The sequence below is a fragment of the Hermetia illucens genome, chromosome 4 (genome assembly GCF_905115235.1).
Source record: "Hermetia illucens chromosome 4, iHerIll2.2.curated.20191125, whole genome shotgun sequence".
In the NCBI taxonomy this organism is placed as follows: Eukaryota; Metazoa; Arthropoda; class Insecta; order Diptera; family Stratiomyidae; genus Hermetia; species Hermetia illucens.
The window spans coordinates 2904430-2931063 of NC_051852.1; the positions used below are offsets into that span (position 1 = coordinate 2904430).

A 26634-nucleotide genomic window follows, 5' to 3' on the forward strand; every position below is an offset into this window, starting at 1 on the left:
ACGCAAGAAGGACGATCTTCACAATGTCCGGAAGTACAAGTGAGGTTTACTGATACCAAGGGGTAACATGACAACGAATTTTCGTTTCAGTAAGAATTCTGTAACACGGTGGAGTAGCAGGGCAAACTGAGAAAGCTTCGTATTGACCTATGGCTTAAGCTAACATTGGAATTCCTGGTACACCCACGAATCCCTTACGGCAGAAGCAGTAGGTACAAGGGTAATTGGCGGAGGGAGGGGCAACGTACTCTGTTCTATCCTCAGTAAAACAAAAATAAAATGCTGAGATCAGGGAAAGGGCTGAAAAGAGTATAGTTGGAGTTATTCCACTATGCTAAATCCTACCTGATCTCCCTTGGTGACAGGTCCTGCCAAAGGCCGACCAAGAAAATCCATACAATGCCGTTGAATTTATGGTCAGGTAACTTGCGTTAATGAGAATCCAATTATCAAGATTGCCTGGAATATCGAGGTAGATGATAGCAAAAATGATCTCGAGTAACTTGTTCAAAAATGGAATGATCGCCTCATGCAACACGGTCTCAGATTGAATTTCAACAAAACTGAATTTTTGACGACCGATCCCCATGAAACAGGCACAATCACTGTCAGCGGCAGTGATCTGCCCAGAACTGAGCGATTTAGATACCTCGGGTCAACGCTATCAGCCAATGGAGAGCTGCGTTATGAAATTGCTTCACGCATTAACGCAACCTGGATGAAGTGGCGTTCCACAACTGGTGTCCTTTGTGATCGATGTATCAACGAACGTCTCAAATCTAAAATTTACCGCAATATCGTCCGTCCAGTCGCTCTCTATGGTTCTGAGTGTTGGCCGACTATAAAAGACAATGAACGGAGTCTTGCGGTAATCGAGACGAAGATGCTACGTTGGACTAGTGGCGTCACACGTTTAGATCACATCCGAAATGAGGATATCCGCGATCGTTATGGGGTTGCACCGATCGTGGAAAAGTTGCGAGAGAGGCGTCTTCGATGGTATGGTCATGCAATTCGTGGAAACGAGAATTCACTTGCAAAGATTGGTCTGAACATCGAAGTCGATGGTAAACGACCAAAAGGCAGACCTAAACAACGGTGGCTTGATACGCTGGACGGGGATTTGAAAACCTCGAGATTGCACTCAGATCAGGCATTCGATAGAGCCAAATGGCAAAGCCGATCACGACGAGCCGACCCCGCTTGTGAACGGGACAAAGGCTGAAGAAAAAGAAGAAGATCGAGGTAGATGATAAACAGCCAAAAGGTCAGCTGAAACAACGGTGATTTATTTCGTTGGATGAGAATTTGAAAGGCTCACGACTATATCCTGATCATGCCATTGATAGAACAAAATGACGCAATTGATCACGACAAGTCGGCCCCGCTTGTGACGGGACAAAGGCTATTTACGGTCTTAACGAAACTCTGGGAATTCAACATTGACGTCCATAAAATATGCAGTATTGATCAAATTAACGAAAACAGGGCCAAAAATATGACGCAAACGAGAAAAGTGATGCCTACTGGACAAAATATAATGATTGACGAGGACAACTTAGAAAATGTACACAAGTATATAGACTTAGGTGCATCATTGACGGAAAATGGGAATTTGAATTTGAGGAAATAAAATGACAAATTCAGCTCGCAAATAGAGCTTTCTACTCGGTGCTATCGATTTTGAAAGCGAGCTGAGTACACAGAAAAGCAAAGTTCCAAATATAAAGACGATCATTTCAAGAATGTGAAACATGGACCCTAACAGAAACTTCCGGAAATCGGGTCAATACCTTCGAGAGGAAGATCCTGAGGAGAATAATATGAGTTAAAGGAGATGGCGACCAATGGTGAATTCGATACCACCATCAGTTCCTCCAAATATTTGACGACCGTAAAGTTTCCAAACTAATAAAATTTTGGAATGCAATGGGTTGACCACGTTCTGTGTATGCACTACCTTCCGGTACCTAAAAAGGTATTCGAAGGGAGGGCAGAAGGACGAAGATCGGTAGAAAAACAACGAAGGGCTGGGCAGATTCTGTTGACGAAGACAGCGCATCGCTGCTCGCATTTCAAAACTGGAGGACGTGATCGATGGATTGAGATGGTTGGAGGAAGAACATCCTGAAGGCCAAGGCCCGAATTGGGCTGCAGAGCCTTCACTCTGATCATGTTCTTAGGGCAGCCATCCCTGGCGCTTTGATGAAAATAGTTTGAGGCAGTTAGATGATCAGACGCTTTAGGCGCATTCATGGACATCGAAGGTGCCTTCAATTATGCCTCATTTGCGGCAATTTGTGATGCGGCAAGACAGCATGGAATCGAACCGCTGCTAATCAGTTGGATCCTTCACATGCTAGAGTGGAGAAAAATCCACATATCGGTCGGCCAGAAGTCTATTGAAGCAGGATGTCTCAGGGGCTGCCCACAGGGAGGGGTTCTCTCTCCACTGTTATGGCTCTTGGTGATGGATACCCTGCTGTGGCTCCTGGAGGACAAAAAAGTCTTCGCGCAAGCATTTGCGGACGACCTAGCCGTAATAATTACCGGCAAATTTGTGGACACAGTATGTGACCGCTTGAATGCAACTCTGCATGTAATCCACAGCTGGTGCCTCCGCAATGGACTCACGGTGAACGCTAGAAAGACTGACTAGTTATGTTCACTAGGAACGTCAGGTGGGGCAGCTATACGCTACCCACCTTAGCAGGGGTGGCAATCCAGCTGGCACAAACAGTCAAGTACTTAGGAGTACATTTCGACTCCAAGTTAACGTGGAAGCATCATATCCAGGAACAATACCAGAAATCCTGCAGATTGCTCTGGTGCTGTAGGAATGCGATAGGTAAGACCTGGGGACTTTCACCTAAACGGATATATTGGATGTATACATCCATAATAAAACCCATTTTGATGTATGCATGCATCGTCTGGTGGCCAAGACTGAACTTTGCTAACAGCAGGAAGCTGCTAACGCAGAGTCAGAGACTTGGTTGCCTAAGTATTACTGGAGCAATGAGTACTACGCCGACTGCGGCACTTGAAGCCATCCTAAATTTACCCCCCATTTACCTGGAGGTGAAACGGAAAACGGCCAACGACGCATATAGGCTCGATACCATTGGGGCGTGGAAAGGCGGCCAATCCAACGGGCATGCGTCTATATGGAAATTCCTTGAAAAACATCCGGTAGCCCTGATGCCGACCGATCATATGGTTTCCAGATTCGTCTTTGAAAAGACATACACTGACGTAATCACCGAAAGAGAAGAATGGCCGACAAGTGGCCATGAGTCTTTTCAGATTACAGACCTAATAATCTTCACCGACGGGTCAGTCACGGAGGATGGATCGGGTGCAGGCGTGTTCTCGGAGAATCCGATTATAGAACTGGCCCGACCCCTCGGAAAAATGACGACCATATTCCAGGCGGAGATATATGCCATTTCATTGGCAGCAGAAGAATGTCTGCGACAAAAATGGAGGGGTCGCACCATTCGAATCTGTTGCGACAGTCGGGCGGCATTATCGGCACTAGATGGCAACAACATATCAAGCCAGTTGGTGTGGAGTTGTCATCAGGTGCTGCTGAAACTTGGCCGACTGAACGAAACATTCCTGATGTGGGTGCGGGGGCACTCTAACATCGCCGGTAATGAGGGGGCTGATAGACTGGCTCGCCGAGGGTCTGGATCCACAATGGTGGGCCCAGAACCAGCTCTTGGAATCCGACCATCTACTGTCAAGTCTACTCTGAAAGGTGAAATTGCAAGGATTCACGGAACCGAGTGGAGAAATTTGGACTCTTGCCGGCAAGCGAAAATCCTTGTGAAGGAGCCTAGGGCCACTAGAGCGGCATTTTTGTTGTCCCTTAAGAAGGGGGACATGAAAACCCTAGTAGGGCTTTTGACGGGACACTGCCCCTTAAACTACCATATGGAAAAGATTGGGGTATTGGTTTCGGCTGTGTGCAGCCAATGTGAGGAGGAGGAGGAAACTGCCCTGCACTTTTTATGCAGCTGCCCGGCATCCTCAGACCTCAGACGAAGACACCTTGGCAAGGTTTTCTTCAATGAAGAATCTGCACACACTCTGCCTCTTGAGAATGTTCTCAGATTCGCTAAAGCCTGCGAACACCGTAGGCGGGAAGCCATTGAATAGGCAACTTACGGGGATAGTACAATGGGCCTAATAATGGCCTGAGTGCTCGGAGCTGCGGCTCCCCCCATTTAACTAAACTAACTAACTAGATGATCAGTGCAAATCTTAGTGTAAAACTTCGCGCTGGCTGCCCTTGATTCGTAATTGGTACCTCAAAATCTTACCTCCAATCCCATCGGCGAAACTTGGCGCTCTTTTCACAAAGCAAGTGACTGATTGAGAATTATCAGAGCTTTCTTCACTCTAGAAACTGCTTATCACTCTAATCCTTTTAATTCAGGCATTCCGTTCTCCGCGAGACCCATAGGTATCAAAACGTAATGTGTCTTGCTCGGAACGGGCTTCGAAATTGGTAAACGAAAGATGTTTTGCTAGCGGAACTAGTTGCTTTCTTAGGGTATACCACTGGCCTCACAGTAAAGACGTCTAAAATGCTGCTCTTTGTGAAAATATCTGATACTGGAACAGTCGACAGTGAATTGGAAGTGCTTTTTCTAAGGGACATGAAAAGCTGTCGATTATTATAACTACTTTCGAAACTTTCAACTTTTCTAAAGACGTTGTCTAGAAATCCTGTTTTACGCTTTTTCCGTGAGTTGGCAAATCCGATAGTTTGATTACTATTTTAAACCATTGAAGTCCATTTCCGTAATATTTTATTAAATGAGAATGGTCACCAACAACTTTTTGTTAAAGGCTGACTTTTTTTTCCGCTATTTTCGAACTAGAAACAAATTAATAATTTGAAAGATTATAAAATAATATGATTGATTATTAAAAATGTGTGGTTTAATATTATATATTACTCAATGCAATCAATTGATTCTAAATCCAATGGTTTTTTTTGGGTTTCAAAACTATCTTCATATCAAAATTCTATATTGAATTCAAGCAGACTTATTTGTATATACACCCAATATATAATAAAAATAAATTTATTGAGAGCAAATCTACTAAATTAATATTCAAAAACAAAAAAAATAGCAGTAGAAGAGCAAAGAAAAAGAAAGTTAATTTGTAATTATTAATTTAATTCCATTTGCCTCCGAAAATCTATAATTAACACGAATATAATATTCTATCTTTCTTTCCTTGTATAATATTTACAAATAGTGGGTACCTATAGTAGATCCTCTCTAATTATAATAAAAACTAAATTATAAACAGTAAAAATATAATTCTTTTTAAAAATAATAGTTAGCTTCTTGATAGGATATGAATTAATTTAATTCAACAATAGTATCTCTTTTTTTGGTATTGTTTTTTGTTATATAAAAATATAATTATATCCTTGGATTATTATTAAACCATTTTTATGTAAAGTAACAATTGAGGAATCATTTAGTTGATCTCGAGTGCAGAATATTCTAGCGAAGGGAGGTAAAAATAATATCAATGAATTGGGATTTAATGAAACTATAATAAGCGGCTCTAAAATGTGAATGGAGGCATTGAGGGTAATGAATTTTTTTAATGTTTTGCTATATTTATAATATTTTTCCGTGTAGTTTGTTTCATATGGTTCGCTACTTCCACCTCCAAGTTCCTACTAGACTTTCAACATGGTTTAGGCCAATATATTTAACAATTCCGATCAATGTTTCACCCAAATCAATACAAAGGGTAAAGACCCTCGTATATTCAATGGTTTACTTGTTCATATAAATATCCATAAATTTTGATTGTTAATTCTTTTGGCATCTAGGATTTTAGGTTATATATTTTCTATATTCTGTTTCCTACATTATATTTTAATGTCAAGTAAAATTGACCTGATATCGAAAAGATTGATGTTCTTAAAATTTATTTTACTATTTTTTTTTCTATTTTGAAATATTTCACTTAACAATTATCCACTATTACATTTCGCATATAATTGGAATCATATTCCTAGATATAAAATTAAAAATGCACAATATTCTGTATATATTTTCTCTATATACCTGAAAAATCCTGTAACTAGCTAAATATTGTTCGTCATAATGATACCATTTGCGCTTTGCGTTGTGATTCCAAGCGTATTTCCAGCATTGCATACGGAGGCACACTAAGCACTAGAACTATGACTAATATTAAAATCTTTGGATTTTCACAAAGGAATCCATGTGCAGCGAACGTGATACCGAGTCCTAGAAATTTCAAACCTTGTAACGGTGAGATGATTTCGGCAACATGATTTGTGTGAGTCAGCGTGACCAAAGCAAAAAGGAGGGTCTCCCACATGGCGTTACATGCGCCCCACCCAGCAGCGATTACGTAGAAAAGGGCACTGTCATCGCTGGACGGTTTCCATCGCGAGACGACCAGAAGGAGGCAGGAGTGGAAGAAGAAACCAGCAGCTGAAATGAAAACAGAGGGAGGCGATAATGCTGGAAAATTAACGACATTCAAATAATGGCTTTACCTAGAACGACCAGACGCTTCGTATGTCTCAATAGCATGCTCAGCGTGCACGACACAATAGCCTGCATGATTCCCATCCCGACCAGTGCTCCAGCAACCATTGGGACACCCAACGAACATGATACATAAGCCTGGAAAATCAAATGCAAGTCAATTCCGAGAATAACGTTTTGGAGAAGTCCCTTCTTACCCTTGTAAAGTCACCCAGCATATAACCTTGCTCCGTTCCAATAAAATACGCCATCGGTCCAGCAAAAAGCAAAGTGTCCGTCATTCCTTTTACCTTTTCTATACGAAATGATTTCTCCCCTCGTCCCGATAAGCAGGTTAAGCTCACCGAGATTGTAGCGAATGATAAATATAAAAGGATTAAGGCTACTTCACCATAACTGCTTGACGTATCAAGAAAGTCCTCATAGAAGCTGGCATTGTGTTCAATTGTGCTACTCCAGACTGGACATAAATCTGCTCCACATATCCTTTCTCCGTGCTCATTGTGGTTATATAGTTCATCTAAAATAATTTCGTCGGTTGGATGTTGAGTGGATAACGATAACCAGCTATGTGTCAACCCAGCTAGGGTTTTGTTAAAATTAGTTGGACTGGGAAGATTCACTGCTGTTTGGTTGGTAAAGTTGCTTTGACTGTAGACTTCGGTAGTTGGGATGACTTCACTTTTTATTGGGAAACAAACTGATTGCATTGAGGCGCAGGAAAGAATAATTGCTGCCATTGAAGCGCCGAATATTATACCGAGATCCTGGGCTGCATGGAAAAGGCGTCCCAAGCGCCTAACCTTCTGATCCCTGTTGCAGAAGACCTTGTGCTCATCCAATGTATCCGCTGCGTTGCTGAGATTGCATTCATGTTGGGTACAACTCAGTTTGTTTGCATAGAACACTATCAGCGCGAATTTTCCAACCCAAGCTGGTCCTAGTGTTATACCAAGAACCACATAGGCTGGAATCAACGTATATATGGATGGAACCAAGTGACACACAAGGAAGAAACACATGCCTGTGTAGCTAGATGCAATTAGGAACGTATGACCCAGCTTTCGAATAAGGCGTGTAGTTAGGAAACACATTCCTGACGATATTAGAAATGATATGCTCAACAGCATGGATCCTATATTTGGTCCGACGTGAATCCATTGCTCCTTGTGATGCCAGATTGAATTGGATGCCTGCAGGCCCACAATTGGAATAAGTATGGCGGATATTAGACCGTGTGCGATTGCAAGCAAAGTGAAATTCTTGCAAACTTTACTGCGTACGTGGGACGGTACTTTGTGACGACAAGTTCTGTTGTTGATGGTTAGGAGACGTCTTATCGAATTGGCACCTATTGAACTGTTTATGGAGTCCCGGCGTCTACTCGCTGATAGTGGATGCACACCCTGATATGATGGAAGAACATTGATACGATGCGATCGCGTTGATATTGGGGAGTAGGCTGCCATGTGCTGCAAATAAAGGGAATGGGGATGAAAATACTCGTACCCAACATTTTAAATAATGATCCTGTGACCCCCAAATCTGTACCGCAACCAACCTTCCTAAATTTTTCACTGCCTCTACGCATATACAACGGGCTGACGGATTGGCCAGGCAAGGCTCTGCTCTTGGCAGTCCCTCGGCGAATACAGTCGGTGTTGGGCTGGCGGCTGTCGGGGACCGAGTCTACTCGCACTACCTAGCAGCCGCGAGCCTAAGATGGCGAAAGCTTGCAAACTGTGCCAAGTCAAGGAGAATTTGGTCCGCTTATAACATAGCCCGATCACGAAAACTCCTGTGTCAGACGCGTGCAAATGCATTGAAGATTACAGCGGCCTGCACGGGGCACTGGCGCATAGGGGACCATGCCGCTAGACTCGGCATACCCTACAACTCGTATTACCGAAGCTGCGGAGAAGGAAGGGAAACCCTCATGTACTTTCTGTGCGATTGCCTAGCTCTGGATAGAGTCAGGCTGCGGACACTGGGTAAACCATTCTTTGGGGACCTCAGAAAGATTTCTAGCTGCAGGGTTGGAGAGCTGCTTTCCTTCGTGAATGCTACGGGTTGTCTCTGAAGATCCGAGCCGGCTGGACTCTGCCTCCCTGCTCCCATAACAACAGTCAAGATCTTAGGAGTTTGTGGCATCAAAACGGCGCACCAAAGCGCTAATTGGGCTCCTCGGAGCGGCCATTGATACCTACCTACCTAAGTACGCACATACAATATTTCCTTGCAATCCTTGAACCCAGAAAAATGTAAACTCCACCAAAAGCACCAAAGATACATCAATTTTTGCATTTACCCGACATCAAATGATTTAATGAAGCAAACAGAATTCTTTGAGTTCGATACAACTCAACTGACATGAACGTGACATCCCCCTCCACCATGTTTTCCTTTCCATTTCCAGATAAGCAAATAAACCGAGCAAAGTGTATAATTTCCGAGGATGTTCTTTCTTTATTTCGTCCTCCAATGTCGACATACATGTGAACATACAGCACATATGCATATCCTTTGCAAACAAACAAACATAAATTATGCAAGTGTGCAAATAAGAGATGTGAATCTAAGTACACTTGTCGTTCAAAAAAGTTGGCCGTATTGCGAAAATGTTTAGATATTCAAGTCAATATGTAGGAGCAGAATATGTCAACCGGTAATGTCCTTGGGGTGATACAGTGATTAGGGGAATTCTTTGTTCTTGACGAATTTTTGTACTGAACAGTTGATGAGGAGAATATCGTAGAGTACCAAGCAGTGCTTTGAAAGCTGAAACATGGAATGAACTTTTCGGATACAACAGTAACCACCAAAGACTGTAGATAAATTTGGTCTTTATATATTATTATATTATACTCTCTTTTGGGCGGCCTGCTCTGCTTATGCTTCTGGTTAAAGTTACACAATCCGACAAGTCCTCATACGGCCTCCTCGTGATGACCCTGGAAACCGTCTTCGAGAGGACCAAGAGTGTGCAGGCCGGGCTGGGAGAAGGCTCATCCAACTCACGAGGATCTGCTTGTCTGCTGGTCATGTGTTAGCGGCAAGTAGATCTGGCGGGGGGATGGGCCGAAGTAATAGCCCGGGGATCGTCCCCGTTACACAGGAGAAGGTGCTAATAGGACCCCAAGCCAAGGTGGAACGGCATACGCCGAGGGCTGCGTGGCCAGTGGGGAGCTTGGTCTTTAGTATGCGAACTCGAAATACCTTGGGCATCTTAAGTTTCAAATAAGTCCCTTACCCTTGTGGTCGGGCTAGCCAGGGTGGCCACTCTTCCGAGACTACTCAGTTTTAAAAACAAATAAACCGACAATAGAAATAAAGGGGGTGATGAACAGCATCATCGGTGGACGAGCTGCTGGCAGTCAGCCAGGAGACTGTAGTCGTCGAGAGCAGTACACTCGGTGCCAGGCGTAGCACCGCTATGCTGAAACCAACCGCAGGGACCTCCCGGAGTGAGGCGGCAGACGGACTAGTGGTTTATAGCCTGGAATCCCCCGCCGTCAAACTGGGTGTAGCGAGTACCAAATATAGTACTCCTAACCCGAAACCGTCCATGTCGGGAGATCCTTCAAAAGTGAAAACCGACAAGAACGTCGGTCATCAGAAACCGACTAAGAAGCGATGGTCCACTGGTGTCCTGCTCAAGAGGCAGTACCAGAAGGCCATGCATATTCTCAGCAAGATTGCTAAAAATAAAGAGGCTGGTACTGTCGACGAACACGATGTAAAAGACCTTGCTGAATACCAGCAAGATCACAAGCAAAGCAGAGTGGGTAAGAGCTCAGAAGCTAAGAAATATCTGAAAAAAAAGTACGCAGCAACAGTCAGCTGACGAGCCACAAACTGTGAAACCCTTCAGCGACGTGGTCAGGAGCCACTTACGTATTCGCTGGCGGAAAGTAATTTCGCTAGCCGCAAACTAGCGCCGGAATTGTGGACCAGTCTTGAGGCCAGGCTGTCGGATGGTTATTGAGCATCTCCTGGACACCGAAGGCAAACACACCGGATTCATCTTCTGCTTTGATTCCTCTCAGGTGGTCCATGGGTTCCCCGTTAGAGCTTGCGAGGACCAATTCTCTATGGACATTCTCGGTTCATGCGTCGCTAAGTTGGGCAGCTCTTGGGATGGCATAAAGCTCAATGTCATCCCTTACGACGAGATTCCCTGGAGACCGGTCGCTCGGATCTGATTGCCGAAAATCCGCATGAATAAGGACAAGCTCCTCCATTTCCTGCACCTCCAAAACCCAAGGATTCCCGTACAAACGGAGAGCGCCTGAAGGCACTGGAAAAGGTAGATTATAAAGTGCGGTTCGGAGTCAGGAGCACAAAGGTGAAAGTCTCCCGTTCTGCAAAACCAGACGACGAGAAGGATCCAATCGACGCCGCAAACAAACTGTTGGAGAAGAGATGAGGATCGCCAATCAGACGGAGACTGACGAATCCCCAAGCAGATCATGCTAAGGGTAACGCAGATAAATCTACAGTACTCAAAGTGTGCCTCGGCTAATCTGCATGCATTTCTACTAGAAGAAGACATCGATATCGCACTATAACAGGAGCTTTGGGTCGGAGGGAATCGAACATTCAAAGGGATTCAAAGCAAATATAATAATTTATCCCAAAGCACAGGAGACGCTGATCAGGATAGACCTAGAGCACGTATCGTCGCAAGGAAGAGTCTGCACGCTTTTCTGTGTCCGGACCTGAGTTTCTGGGACCTAGTCATGGTCAAGCTGGAGCAGGCGGAGGCAGAGAACGTATATATTTCCTCGGTTTATATGGCTTCGCCAGAAGAGCTAAAACATCTAACAAATACCAGAGCAACAAAGAAGGCCTACCTGTTGTAGGCTGCAACGCCAATGCAAGGCATACGCTTTGGGGCAGCTGGGAAATCAACGAGAGGTTAGTTATTCATTGGTTTTATTATCACTTTAAACCTATCGGTGTGTAACAGCGGCACTACACCAACTTCCCATTTCCCCAGCTAGGAGAACTGTGACGGTTGGGAGGGGGTCCTTGATATTACCCTAATAACTGACAATGAGATTCTTAGGGTGGAGAACTGGAGAGTGTCTGACCTCAGATCACAGTTGGATACTTTCCAGTCTAGATCTCGGCCTATTGTCACAACATTGAAAGCACCAGTAAACCCGCCAGTCTCAGCAAGATTCTGTCCAAGGAACATAAGAGCCAATTCTTTCTTAAAAAGTCGGAAGGTGCCTGGACGGAAACTTCTGATGAAACCTTGGAGCTGCTGGTTCAAATGCACTTTTCTGCCAGCGAGGAGGAGTGTTAGTCAGAGCCTTGCTTGGAGGGTTTGCGGTCACCTCAGTCGTGCGAGGCTATCAAATCTGTAATTACTGAGGAAAAGATCGGCTGGACTCACAAAAGATGAATACAAAACCTTTATACTTGAAGCGTCCAGCTTCTGACATTCCGACCTGTTTGAATTGTCTCTTTGTTCGTGATAGTCGTTTCGAAACCATCGGCGGTGGCTTCGTTTCATGTTTCATCATTGGTCACGAGCGGAGACAAAAATCGGTACTGTCATAACTAGAAGCTCTCCACATTTGCTCTTGTAATTTGAAGTAGCTTTTTTTTGCTCATTGTGTATTATTTTTGGATAGGTTTTTGGTTGCCGCTAGATGCGATTTCTGAGATCTTAACTAAAAATTTAATGGTCACTCTTCGGTCAGACATGAGCATACATATCTACAAATGTTTGTCATTTTTGTGGGGACGGGAAATGGGGAACTTCGTGCTGTCTGTATTCTATTCTACGCAGATTAAACTCTTTTCATGAGCAACTAAGGTATAAGGAGCAACCGAGTTCTCTAATGTTGTCAACAACTGAAACAAACATTTTTTGTAGGTTCTTAATGACAGGACATTAATCCCTCGTATATAGAGATGATGATAATCGTCTTTTCAACCTCTATGCAGGTCATTACTCTCATACTCAGTGTATTCCCCTTCTGCCACGTCGTTTTTAGTCCACGTTTTCTATTTCCATTCCTCATTCCAGGCCTCCCAAATTCTCCCCACGTCACTCCTCTGCTGATTTAAACCAACAACAGGCATCTGAAGTTTTGTCACCATCTTTTTCCAAATGCGGTATAATACCATTTAGCAGATATTAAGTATTACTAGTCTAAATTTTAAAAGTATAGCTTAAGATCTGTCACGACTCCAACATTGACTCCAATTTTTCGCCGGAAGTAAAAACTCGAAGCGTCTTGAGGTCAAGGCCTTCTCTCGAAACTGCCAGAGAGAAGTAGATACTCTAATCTTAAGGACAAGACCGTCTCACAACGTCATCAAAGTGGCAGCTGCTCACCGAATCGGGGCTTGGCGGCAGAATGCCCTCGACGCTTCTCTGGTAGATGCACGCTTATAAGTGGCTTATGAAGTGGCGGGACCTGCTGCTCCTTAATGCAAAGTCATTAGTCTCAATGAACCAATTTTGGCTGACGAGCTCGTTTTTTCGAACCTGCCAGACGCACCCATCTGATTCTGCCGTAGATATCGAACCCGACCCAAAATAATTGATGAAGCTTTCATTCAGCATGGCCCAATTGATCTTGTTGATCACTCATACTGGTGCTGGTATCACCAATGTATAGTGTGTGTGTGTGTGTGGTGAGGGAGAAGCTACAGCTTCTGAGCACTTAGGCCGCGTTGGCCCATTGTACTCGCTTCCCCCGTCTAACGGAATATTCCGGATTCGTTAACGTATCGCAGGATTTCCGTTAGTGGATGTGATGCTACCCGTCGCAATTGGAGGACATCGGCACCAAAGATCTGATGCCTGATGCGTCCATAGGCGGGGCATTCACATAGGAAATGCTCCGTGGATTCCGCTTCCTCATTACAGGAGGGATACGTATCATCTTCGGTAATTCCTATTCTGAACATATGCCCAGCTAGTGAATTATGGCCTGTCAGAATGCCCACAATACACCTGCAAGTCCTCCTGCTTTTCGACAGGATAAACTTTGCGGTATGTATGTTGGGTTCTGGCAGGAAAAGTTTGGTGTGTCGAGCAGCATTTAAGCTCTGCCACCTGTCGTTATGGGAAACTTGTTCCCAGTTTTTAAAAACAGATTTAGCCAATGCTACTGATACCCCAATTGCTGGCTCCGGTCCCGGCATAGGGGAGATTGACCCCTCTTTCGCTAAAGCGTCTGAGATTTCATTTCCCTCTATGCCACAGTGACCAGGTACCCAGAGTAGTTCCACCGTATTGAATCTAGACATAGAGTTCAAACGGTTTCTGCATTCCTGAACGATTTTCGAGGTGATCAAAGGACTGCTCAATGCCCTCAGTGCCTGCCCTTCAACCGCTCGTCAATCACCCAGTTTGCCACCCTTAGGATCGCATAAACTTCGGCTTGAAAAACCGTTGCATATTGTCCCAAAGGAGAAGCCCACTTCTCGTTTTTATTCGAGAGGTAGACTCCGGCTCCAGAACCTTCTTCTGTTTTTGAGCCATCGGTGTAGAAGACTTCCGTATATCCCGCCACGCATTCCTCTGGGTTTTCCCAGTCCTCTCTACGCTTGAGGGTAACTTCATATCTTCTACCAAACAGATGTATGGGGACACGAGAATCGGAAGGCATTGTAAGAACTGGATTCAGTCCTCTCAGTAACTCTTCCAATGCTCTGTGCCCCCCATATCCGTTGTTTTCCCATAGATCTAATCGAATTAGACTATGAGCTGCTCTCATTGCAGTGCTTTGAATAAATATATCCAGGGGCTGCAAATTGAGTAATGCATTCAGAGCTGCGCCGGATGTCGTGCTCATGGCACCAGTGATACCCAGACAAACAGTTCTTTGCAGTGCGTCTAGTTTACGGTGAAAACCTTTTTGTCTCACCTTAACCCACCACACTACGGATGCATATACGAACATCGGCCTAATGATGGCAACGTATATTCACATTACCACATGAGGCCTGAGTCCCCATGTCGAGGCAAAGGTCCGTCTGCACAGCCCATAAGCTGTGAGAGCTCGTTTCATCTTTACCTCTGCATGTTTGTTCCAAAGAAGTTTTTTATCTAGAGTGACCCCCAGATATTTCACTTCTTCGGAGAGTTGAAGGGTAGTACCCCTCATCTCAGGGAGACAAAGTCCATCCAGTTTTCTCCTTCGTGTGAATAAAACCATTGTGGTTTTATTTGGATTAACTGACAAACCATGTCTAAGGCACGCACGCTGTATGTTCCTACACACCGTTCCAAGATCCCGATCAACAGCAAGTACAGCCACGTCATCAGCATAAGCTTGAGCGTGTATTGGTAAATTTTGCAGTTCGCAAAGCAGTGAGTCGATCAGCATACTCCACAGAAGCGGCGAAAGCACACCTCCTTGGGGGCAGCCCTTCGTCGCTTCTGTAGTCAGGTAGCGATCGACCCCTACCTCAGCGCACAACAACCTTTGCGTTAGCATAGCATGGATCCACTTAATTAAAGCATCATCAACACCATGCGCTCTGGCGGCATCACAAAGTTTTTGAAAAGGCGCACAGTCAAAAGCCCCTTCAATGTCCACGAACACCCCCATCGCGTACTCACCATTCAAAGTTGCATCCTCTATCTTTGTGACCAAAGAATGAAGAGCAGACTCACAGGACTTTCCACGTTGGTAAGCATGTTGGTTTTCACTAAGTGGGTGTGACCTAAGTGCGTTTCCACGAATATGACGCTCCACCAGTCTCTCCAAACCTTTCAGCAAGAATGAAGTCAAGCTGATCTGTCTGAAGTTCTTTGGATTAGAATAGTCATCTTTCCCAGGTTTCGGTATGAAAACTACCTTAACCTGTTGCCAAGAAGAAGGCACGTAGCCCAGAGCAAGACATCCTCGAAAAATATTTCTTAGAGGTCGCTCTAAATGCTCCATACCCTCCTTTAGCATTGCCAGATAGATGCCATCCATGCCAGGTGCTTTGAAATGTTCAAAGGTATAGCAGCTCTCACCTTTTCATGGGTAACAACCGCTTTCGCAGTGTTCCAGTTCCCCTTGCAACGCCTGCGTGTTGAAAGGGTTGCAAGAACCGTCAACTCTCCCCCTACCACTTCTCTCACCCGTTCTCCCGGGTGGTGTACTTCCAGGAGGGTCCAACTTGGCCGACTCATCCCTTTTGAGGACTCTGCACAGCCTTGAAGTCTTTCTTTCGCCTTCCAGTTCCTCGCAGTATGCTCTAAAGGAGTCTCGTTTCGAGCGCCTCACGAGCCTCTTATTTTCACGTTGTGAGTTCCTGAAATTAAACCAGTCTTCGTCCTTGTTACTTTTGCAAGCACGATTTAGAAGTCGCCTGGTTGATTTCCTGAGTTTTTGCAGTTCTCGGTTCCACCAAGGAACCGTTTTACCGCTTTGGACTCGGGAAAGAGGACAAGCCTCTTCATAGCACTCTAAAAGTGTGCCGTTCAGAGCTTTCAATTCATCTTCCAGCACCAAAGGAGTCCTTAGTCGCCTAGGGAACTGTACTTTATTGCCAAGAAGTTCATTGAACTTTGCCCAATCCGTTTTCCTAGGGTTCCGTCTTTGTACTGCAGACTGTTCGCCCGCAATAGTCAGATTGAATTCTAGATATCGGTGATCTGACAGTGAGACCTCGTCTAGCACTCGCCAGTGTGTAATCAACTCTAACAATTGTGGGGTACAGATTGTTAGGTCAATTACTTCGCTTCTTCTCGGTCCCACGAACGTAGGGGCGCACCCTACATTTGCAATCGTAAGACCAGCTGAAGTGATGAAATCAAATAGCTTCTCTCCTCTTGGATTGCATTTGCTACTGCCCCAACAAATATGTTGAGCATTCGCATCGCAACCTATTAAGAGTTCGAGACTACTTGATTCTGCATACGCCACCAGATCCCTAAGTTCTTGCGTCGGTGGAGGATACAAAGAATCATAGGGTAAATAAGCGGAGGCAACTATGATGTTTTTCCTCTCGCCATTTATTTGGTATTGTATGATGACCGTAGCTAAGTCCTGGGAACAATATTGTCTCAGCATAGTTGCCTCTAACCGTCTTGACATCAGGACACAAGCTCTCGGTCTTATGGATCTTTCGTCGTAGAAGATCCTAGCCCCCTTTACTGATCAAATGCCACAGATTCTGTTAAATCGAACCCACGGTTCTTGCACCAGAAAGATATAGGGGAAATCCTGCAGCTTTGTCATTCTCGCTGCCAACAGGTAGGAGGGAGCTTTGGCATGCTGCAGGTTGGTTTGACCAATCTTTATGTTTTTCGACATAAACTTAGTCTATTGTCGCTGACAGAAGAGTCTGGTGCGTCCAGTGTGGATCTTACCGGGGTTTCCAGTTTATCGCCACCTTCCGCCGGAGATTCCGCTTCCTTGTGTCCGATTTCTCTGGGCGTTACCGCGCCTAGTGGTACAGCCACGTCCATGTCCTTATTCCCAAGGTGCTTCATCTTCCTTCGCAGTGCTCTCTTCTGCCGTCGGCTTCGGGCCTTTCCAGGTTCATTTCCACACACCGGCGTTAAACCAGTAGCGTCCACGTCACCAGCTTCCCGTTCTTCCGCTCTTCCTGGTAAGGATGAAGCAGATCGGATTTCCAGTTTCTCCCAATTTGAAAGTTTCCGTACTTTCCTTTCTGGCTAACTTCGCCGTAGGCACCAAGTGCCAACTTTCCACTGAGTCGGAAAGCGTACTTTCTACAGATTGATCTGTAGGCGAATATGAATGTGGTGAGGCCTCCAAAATCCGCGCCTCGGCCGCGACATGATTGCTCATGGTTGCGGGTGGATTCGAAGTCTGTGACTTCTTACCACTTGGAGAGTTTAAATCCATCGTTTCCATATTCATATTTTTGGACACCCTTAGTGTAGTAGTAAACTACTATAGGCTCCCCCACCACGACAAGGTGGTGTCCGAGGGGGAGCACCAATGTATAACTCGCAGGCGCAGCAGTGCAGGGCACCCGCTGTTTTAGCAACAGCAAGGGAGATTGGTAAAGCCGCCACTCGGGTGGAAAGGTCGAAACTACTATTCGCGGAAGGAATCGCCTAAATGTATTTGACTTTATTAGTCGAATTAGGTTGCTGATCAACTCAGATTTCGGTAATTTACTGCTTCCTAAGACTGTCGTAAAATACCTCTACGTTTGACTGACGCTGAATATTTGCACAGTTCATAGTCGCAATCAACTGCCGCTCCAACAAACCATTTTCTCCGGGACTGTCCGTTCCCGCCGTGCTAATGGGGCGACATATTTTTCGCTTCGAACAACCATGACTGACACCTCTGACATCTGCGTATTAACCCGGACAAATGCGTCCTGGCCAGGAACGAAGTAGAATACTTTGACTCTCTTCTGAGTGAATCGGACCCCTACACGCAAAATCTAAGCCATCGAGGTTTTTTCGAGGTTACAGGCAGCCGCTATAGTCCGTTGATTTTTAGGGATGTTAGCATATTAACTCCATTGGACAAGCTTCTCAAGAGGCTTCCCACCAAAGATATGATGCCTAATCTGGACGCCCAAAACAGAAGCTGAATTTCAATGCAACAATACAACACTCGCTGACATGACTAACACCTCTTGTTACTGAAGGCCACTATGGCGCCTCCGTCAAGAAGTAATTCCGTCATGGAACCTGGCGTCTGCTGAGATTTTTCTCTAGGAAATTATCGGACAGCGGGAGCCATTACAGCGCGCCTAAGATAGCCTTAATCTCCTCCGAATTCTTCAAATAAATTAATCTTTATTATTATTTAAAATTATGGAATTCTATATTCTATATTATTTGAACGATATCAACATATCCTTTTCAATTAACATATCAAATTACTTTACATCACCATTGTTCACGCCCCTTTCCCCCATGCATTCATTCATATGTTTAAGAAATCAATAAAAGGACTTACTTCAATCATCGGATCATCCCAAACATTGTAAGTAGCACCTGAACTTCTTGTCCTAAGAACACGTCTAGTCGTCAGCGAATGACGATGATGGTGTTTCGGCACTTGTCCTGGAGTCCCTCCGCTGCCTCCGATGGCTGTTGATGGCCCCGCTATAGCCGCTCCTGCAACCGCCGATGACAACGTTTGCGTTAAAAGCTGTGGGAGGGAAAATGTATTCACCAGACAATAAGATGAATTTTAATGTGAAACTTTGTTAGAAGTGGCTGCATAATTGAAGATGGATGTTGTCTCCATGCAGAACCTTAAAACAGTTCCATTGAATTCCATTTTGCAAATCAAACATCCAACACATCTCCCGAATGGAGCAGCAAAAAAAAGTTCGACTACATTTCATGGCCCGCAGGTGGGGCGAGAATGTTCCAATGAATATTTACCTGGGGATGAAGGAACACGGGAAGGGTATCTCGCTCGCAGCTCGTTTCACGATATTCACGTGCTCGTGACTGCTGATGGTGTTCCCTATGAATGGCATCAGGATGTTCAGGCTCAGGCGTGCGCCGTACACGTTCCAGTTCATGGAGATTTGGTAAACTTCCCATTTTCGTGCTTGTTGTTGATTTACCTGTTGAACGTCGTCCTTCTCAACGACGTTGTTGTTGCCAGTGTTACGTTATTACGTGGTAGCTAGTGCGTTGCCACCACCAGAAGCCTGCAGGGACTGTCACACACATTCAACGTTGATGTACTTGAAGAGCTCTTCTAGCTCCTGCTGCCTGTGCCCACTGCTATCCTCCAATTGCTTACGCACCCCCTTTTCCTGCTGCAAACACTCCACAAAGGTGACTTTAATGCAGGATAATGGCATCATCTGAGTATGACAGGTTGCCCAAAAGAAAGATCCTGAAATGAGTTAAATTATACGGAATAAGACACATTAGGATCCATCGAGAGTTGGATTGTCTGCATAAGATTTAAGTGCGGAGCAATAAACGATGTTTTAATATCTATTGGCTGAGGCAGATAAAGGAAAAGGGAGGGGCAGTCAGAAGATATTCTATTTCACTTCGTAACTAAGCAACAATTTAATTTGCCATCCAGGCATACCGTGCTTTCCGATATATGTACGCGTATGTGCACATATACGGACGTAGATGTGATATAGGTGGCTTCGTCGAATTTCGAATTTGGCTCTTAGAAGTATATACGCACTATCGCGCCGGGGATATGGAAGGGAAACCGAAGCTTTCCGTTTTGGTTTTTGTCAGAGGGTCAAACAAAGAAACTTTTAGTCAAGGTCAAGGCAAATGCAGCTCTCAGCATAATATACCATTTGATTACCATTAATTAGAAGTGAGTACCTTCAGATTCGACATTGAGGGTAACTCCGAAATAAAAAGAATAATAAGGAATCCCAAGAGAACGGATTGGGAATCCTATACAACGCACCTGAGCAACAACATTGCCCACCTTCAAGGGGGCGGTGACATCAGGAGCGAACTGGAATTAGAAATGGTGGTGGAAAACCTCAACACAATCGTCATTGACGCATATGAGGCCAGCTGTCCGGTCAAGACAGTCAAGTCATCAAGGGATGTACCACGGTGGAACAAGAACCAAGCCACAATGAGAACAGAGGTACGAAGACTCTTTAACCGGGCAAAACAAACCGGGGACTGGCAGAGGTATAAAAATGCACTGACTGCGTATAGCAACGCGATCAGGGAAGCAAAAACGGAACAGCTTTAGGGAATTCTGTGAAGGGATTGAACAGATCACAGAAGCAATCAGGCTGTACAAGGCTGTAGCCAAAGATGGGGGAATATCCTCTGTCTGCTTGAAAAAGGAAGATGGGACATTCACCGAGAATGAGGAGCACAGGATACACCTGCTTCTCAGAACTCGTTTCCCGGGGTCCTACCCCTCGGCGGCAGGCGACAACAATCTGCCTGACACCCCAACAACGAATAAAAGGGGAAGGAAAGGGAGCTGGAAACTAGCAAAAGAGGTATGCTCAGAAGCTAGGCTAAGATGGGCAGTGGGAACTTTTAAACCCATGAAATCTCCCGGAGTAGATGGCATTTTCCCAGCACTTATCCAGAGAGGCCTAGGAATTATCTTAGAGTCTCTTCTGAGGATGGTAAGGGAGAGCATTGCACTGGGTTACATACCAAGGGCGTGGAGACGGGCAAAAGTGGTCTTTATTCCGAAAGCGGGTAAAAAGGATCCTTTTCACCTTAAATCTTTCAGACCAATCTGCCTAACATCGTTCGTACTCAAAACGGTGGAGAAGGTCATAGACAACTATATTAGAACTAACGTTCTAAAGCGTAATCCCCTACATCACTGCCAACACGCTTACCGGGCAGGACGGTCAACTGAAACTGCTCTGTATCAGCTGACAGAGGTACTACGGGACGCCATAGAAACAAAAGAAATTGCACTGTGCGTGTTTTTGGATATCGAAGGAGCATTCGACAACACATCGCACACAGAGATACAGGATGCCCTGAGGCGCAAAGAAGTGGATAACACCCTGGCACTCTGGATGGGCAAAATACTAAAAAGCAGACAAACAGACAAATTCTAGTATCATGAACACAACTCAAGGCTGTCCACAGTGTGGAGTACTATCGCCGCTGATGTGGAGTATGGTAGTGGATGAACTCCTGGACGTGTTAACAAATACTGGAATACAAGTCCAGGGCTACGCGGACGACATTGTTTTTATCTCTAGGGGCAAATATGAAGATACCCTATGTCATAGAATCCAAACTGGATTAAGGGTTACTAGTGCCTGGTGCAGGAAGGTAAGACTGCGGATCGACCCCACGAAAACCACCATAGTATCATTCACTAGGAGGCGTAAGCTGGATCACCTGAAAGCCATAACATTACATGATATGGAAGTGAAACGAGAAACAGAGGTAAAATATTTGGGAATCACGCTAGACAAAAAATTACTCTGGAAGACACATGTCAGAAACACTTGTCGGAAAGGCTCGAGGGCTGTGATGACTTGCAGATCCATAGCAGGAAAAAAATGGGATTGCAGCCCGAAGATACTACTTTGGATATATACTGCAATAGTAAGGCCAATGATTACCTATGGAGCGGTAATCTGGGCAGAAAGAACCCAACTCAGCACATAAGCCAGGCAATTACATAAGCTCCAAAGGCTGGCTTGCGTGGGTTTCAGTGGGGCAATGAGGACATACCCGACAGCATCCCTGGAGGTCTTTCTGGGATTAACCCCTCTGCATCTGCACATACAGATGCAGGCAAGGAGATCAATATTCAGGATGGCCGGTAGTATGAGTGAGGCGGGGATCTGCCTAAATCGAAGGAAGATTGATATCCTTTCTAGGCAGTATCCCGAATTACTGATACCAAGGGATAACATGACAACGAGGTTTCACTTCGATAAGAAGTTTGAAACACGTTGGAGTAACAAGGCAAACTGGGAGAGCGTGGCTGCGACATACGGCTTAAACCAGCAACTTGGTACACTGACGGATCCCTCACTCCTGGTAACCTAAAAAATCGGGGCTCCGTGAAAACTCTGTTCATTTAAGGGCAGCAGATGGGCTGGTACGGGCACTATTCACCGGATCACGGCAGCACGGGAAGCGCCGAGAACTGTTAACTTTTCCCTGTAAAAGAGTTTGAAGAGGCAGTCTTCCCTATGAAAAGCAAGAGAAGGTTAAAGCCCGATGGTATTTTACCAGAGGTATACCAACTGGTCTTCCAACATCGGCCAGACCAACGCTTGCCTGAAAGATAGCATTTTCCCATCTCATTGGAAGGTTGTGAGGCTTGCGCTTATCAGCAAAGGGAAATACAAACCTGAGTTGTCGTTTTCACACCGTTCACTTCGTATGTTTGACACTGCGGACACTGCTCCAAAAGGTGATCAGATGTTGGCTCGCTGAAGCGATACGTACTGCGGAGACTTATCCTCACGACAGTTTTGTTTTAGAGCAAGGACATCCGCAGTTGATGCTGGCATGCAAGTCCTGCATCCCATTCGTCGTGCATAGGCATATAGCTACCGAACTTGGCGGGTAGTGCTCTTCGTAATGCTTGACGTTAGAAACGCCTTTATTTCCGTAAGATGGAAAGACATTCTAGACTTACTAGATAGTAATTTCCAAGTGCTAAACTATCTATCTATGGATAATGAGGAATTACCTGAGGAACCGTTCCCGTCAGCAGCTCTTTTTAAACACAGGGGGTCTCACCCCAAGCAATATTGTCGGTCCACATGCTGAGGAGCGTTGACAGGTGGGGCCCCGTTGCGCATTATGTTTGGATTCTTCTCGTTGCAAAGGAAATAGAGCTCGACCGGTGGAGGGGCCGGTTGGCTCTTTGAGCCAATTGGCAGGTACACTAGCATATTCCAGGCGGAAATATACGCCATAGACAAATGCGCCTCCTTTAATCTGGAAAGGAACTGTAGGGGGCAGAACATAGCTATTCTCACCGATAGCCAAGCAGCGATCAAGGCACTTAGGTCCAACCAGGTGAACTCTAAACTGGTATGGGAATGCCTTGAGAGACTGAATACATTCGGCTCGTCCAACAAGGTCTGGATACTTTGGGTTCCAGGCCATGCTGGGTTGGAAGGCAACGAGGTAGCGGATGAACTAGCCAAGAAGGGAGCAGGGATGCCTTTACACGGGCCAGAACCCTTCTGTGGAGTCGGAAACGGTTTCATGGTTATGAATCTAAGAAACAAGGGGAAACGGTTGAGGGAACTATATTGGTCGGGCCTACCAGGGATGGAGCAGTCCAGGGTGCTTATTGGGGGATACGAACCCATGCGTACAAAGGATTGCTTAAACCTCACCAAGAAGAACCTCCTAATCATAGTGGGAATTCTCACTGGTCATTGTCGGCTGAACTACCACCTAGGGAAGCTAGGGATATCTACGGACACTGCCTGCAGGTTTTGTGAGGAGGAGGACGAAACCTCTATACACGTCCTGGAACAGTGTCCGGCACTTGTGCAAAGTAGGTCGATACATCTTTTTTTTTTTATGGATGGAGGTGGAAATCTTAGAAAGACGCTGCTGCGCCAGGTTGCAGCTGTGTGTGGGATTCACACCCACTAAAACCACCCCCACTTTTCCGCCCCTCCCCGCGGGACCACCGTGAAGTATTACTTCGCGAGGGAGGCTCTGGTTCGCTATACCAGTTTGTCCATGTCACGTCTTCGTCGCGCCGGCTTCCGAGCTCGATCCAACTCAAGGAGTTTTGTCTGCATCACGGCTACTGCCTCATTTACCGCCATCCAGTTTTCCTCCGACTTCAACATCTCTTCCACCAGGTTGGAGGGCTCGATGTCCGCCCCTAAGATGCTATTCAACCTCCTTTTCTGCTGCTGAAATCTGGGACAATGGAACATAACGTGCTCCGGGTCCTCGAGTGTAGCACCGCATTCAGAACAGTTGGGAGACTCGTCCAACTCGAAGCGATGCAAGTACTTCCTATAGCCACCGTGTCCCGTAAGGAACTGTATCAGGTGGTAATTCAATTCTCCCGGGACCCATTTCTCGATACACGGGATCAATGTATGGGTCCACCTGCCCTTGTCGGAGTTATCCCATCGTTGTTGCCACTTGCCACACAACTCTCTCCTGATGGCTTTTCGGAAATCCGCATTCACCTCGGCTGGATTTGCCATCCGTTTTTCATAGAGCCAGTGTGCCTCGCTCGCTAGAAGATCTATAGGGATCATTCCTGCGATAACACACACTGCCTCCGTCAACGCCGTCCTAAATGCGCTGCACACCCTTAGCGCAATTGGCCGGTATGCCGAACATATCTTCCTCCGGTTGACAGCGTGGTTCAACGTTCCCGCCCACACAGGGGCCGCGTATAGCAGGATCGACCTCACCACTCCCGCGATGAGTAGCCTGCGACTATACTTCGGCCCTCCCACGTTAGGCATCATCCTTGCAAGGGATGAGCTGGCATTTGCTGCCTTCTTTCGCGCATAATCCAAGTGTCCCTTGAAACTCAGCTTGGCATCGATCATCACCCCCAGGCATTTGACAACCGATTTTGAGACGATCTCACGATTACCAACCTGGATGGTAACCAAGCAGCGATCAAGGCACTTAGGTCCAACCAGGTGAACTCTAAACTGGTATGGGAATGCCTTGAGAGACTGAATACACTCGGCTCGTCCAACAAGGTCTGGATACTTTGGGTTCCAGGCCATGCTGGGCTGGAAGGCAATGAGGCAGCGGATGAACTAGCCAAGAAGGGAGCAGGGATGCCTTTATACGGGCCAGAACCCTTCTGTGGAATCGGAAACGGTTTCATGGCTATGAATCTAAGAAACGAAGAAAAACGGTTGAGGGAACTATATTGGTCGGGCCTACCAGGGATGGAGCAGTCCAGGGTGCTTATTGGGGGATACGAACCCATGCGCACAAAGGATTGCTTAAACCTCACCAAAAAGAACCTCCGAATCATAGTGGGAATTCTCACTGGTCATTGTCGGCTGAACTACCACCTAGGGAAGCTAGGGATATCTACGGACACTGCCTGCAGGTTCTGTGAGGAGGAGGACGAAACCTCTATGCACGTCCTGGGACAGTGTCCAGCACTTGTGCAAAGTAGGTCGATACATCTGGGAGAACACTTAATACCAGATGCAAAGCTGAAACTTCTGGAAGTGGGGAACATACTAAAGTTCCTAACGGCTACTGGCCTGCTTGAGATACTATGATCAACAGGTACACTATAACCAGTAAAAGGGGCACAATAGTTCTTCAAGGACGCGGTGCGACTTTCCCTTAACAAAATAACAACAACCGTGTTGTTCTTCCTACGGTTGGTAATGAGGACCGCCTCCGTCTTTTCGTCCACCAGGTCCAGCTTGACCATTCGTAACCATGACTTGATGGTATGAATGGCTTCATTTGCATAAAGCTCCACGTCCTCGGGATGCTTTGCAATTACAACTACCGCCAAGTCGTCCGCAAAACCAATCAGCGTTGTCTCCTCCGGCACGCGAAGGCCAAGCACTCCGTCGTACATTATGTTCCACAGCAGCGGTCCCAATACAGAACCTTGAGGCACACCTGCTGTCACAATGTACTCCTTCGGCCCGTCGTCCGTCTCGTACCAGAGAAGTCTGTCCGAAAAGTGACTCTCGATGAGCCGACCCAAGTAGCTAGGAACACCTAGTTTGGCCAAAGCGCCCTTAATCCAGCCCCAGTTGGCTGGGTTAAAAGCATTTTTGACGTCCAGCGTCACCAGAGCACAGCATTTGCCCATGGCCATTGCATTTCGAGCCAATTCCACGACCTTTGCTACTGCATCGACCGTAGAACGGGCTCGCCGAAACCCATATTGCCGCTCTGAAAGATCACCCGCAAGCTCGATGAACGGGAGCAGCCTGTTGTATATCACCCTCTTCAACATCTTCCCCATGGTGTCTAAGAGACAAATAGGGCGATATGAAGAGGGCACGCTGGGTGGTTTTCGGGGCTTCTGTAGCAAGACCAGCTTCTGCCTCTTCCACTGGGCGGGAAACACTCCTTCCGCCATGCACGATTCGAATGTGCTTGCGAACCACCTTGGTCTGGCCTTGACCGCTACGTTCAGAGCCCTGTTCGGAATTTCGTCCAATCCCGGGGCCTTGCTGTCCCCAATACGTCTGCAGATTTCCCAAAGTTCCTCTTCGGTAACATCAGGGATCGAGAAGACGTCCTGCTGAGCTGCCAGTTTGGGTTCTCTTTCGTCCTGCTCCTGCCGCGGGAAAAGAGTTGTAATTATTTGCAACAAGAGCCGTGGGCATGTCACCTGAGGTGATTTTCGCCCGCGGATCTTCTTCATTACAACTTGGTAGGCTGTACCCCACGGATTCGTATTAGCCTCCATGCAGAGCTTCTGGTAGCATTCCCGCTTGCTTCTCCGAATTGCCTTCTTAAGGTTGCTTCGCAGATCCCTGTATTCCTCCTCACGCTCCTGGTGCTCCGGCCTTCCCCTTGTCCTGTGGGAAAGTCTCCTCGTTCGGAGACAAGAGGATCTCAAGGCAGCGATCTCCGTGTTCCACCAGTAGTTTGGCCTCTTGCCGTGGTGCAAACGTCGTCGTGGCATCGTAGCGTCGCATGCTTCGGTTACACGCTGAGACAGCTGTGTGACCCTTT

At 46.1% G+C, this 26634-nt stretch overlaps 1 protein-coding gene across 1 annotated transcript in view; it reads right to left on the bottom strand.

Annotated features, from left to right (window-relative positions):
* Positions 1-5871: 5871 nt before the first annotated feature.
* The window catches only part of LOC119655136 (UNC93-like protein), a 117222-nt gene continuing 96459 nt past the window's right edge, over positions 5872-26634 (bottom strand). Inside the window, exons 2-6 of the mRNA XM_038060872.1 lie at positions 18907-19372; positions 18473-18667; positions 6758-8032; positions 6569-6698; positions 5872-6503 (exon numbers count right to left, since the gene is read on the bottom strand). Of these exons, the coding sequence (XP_037916800.1) occupies positions 6142-6503; positions 6569-6698; positions 6758-8032; positions 18473-18667; positions 18907-19071 (2127 nt within the window). The 5' untranslated portion in view covers positions 19072-19372 and the 3' untranslated portion in view covers positions 5872-6141. The remainder of the gene's footprint in view (positions 6504-6568; positions 6699-6757; positions 8033-18472; positions 18668-18906; positions 19373-26634) is intronic.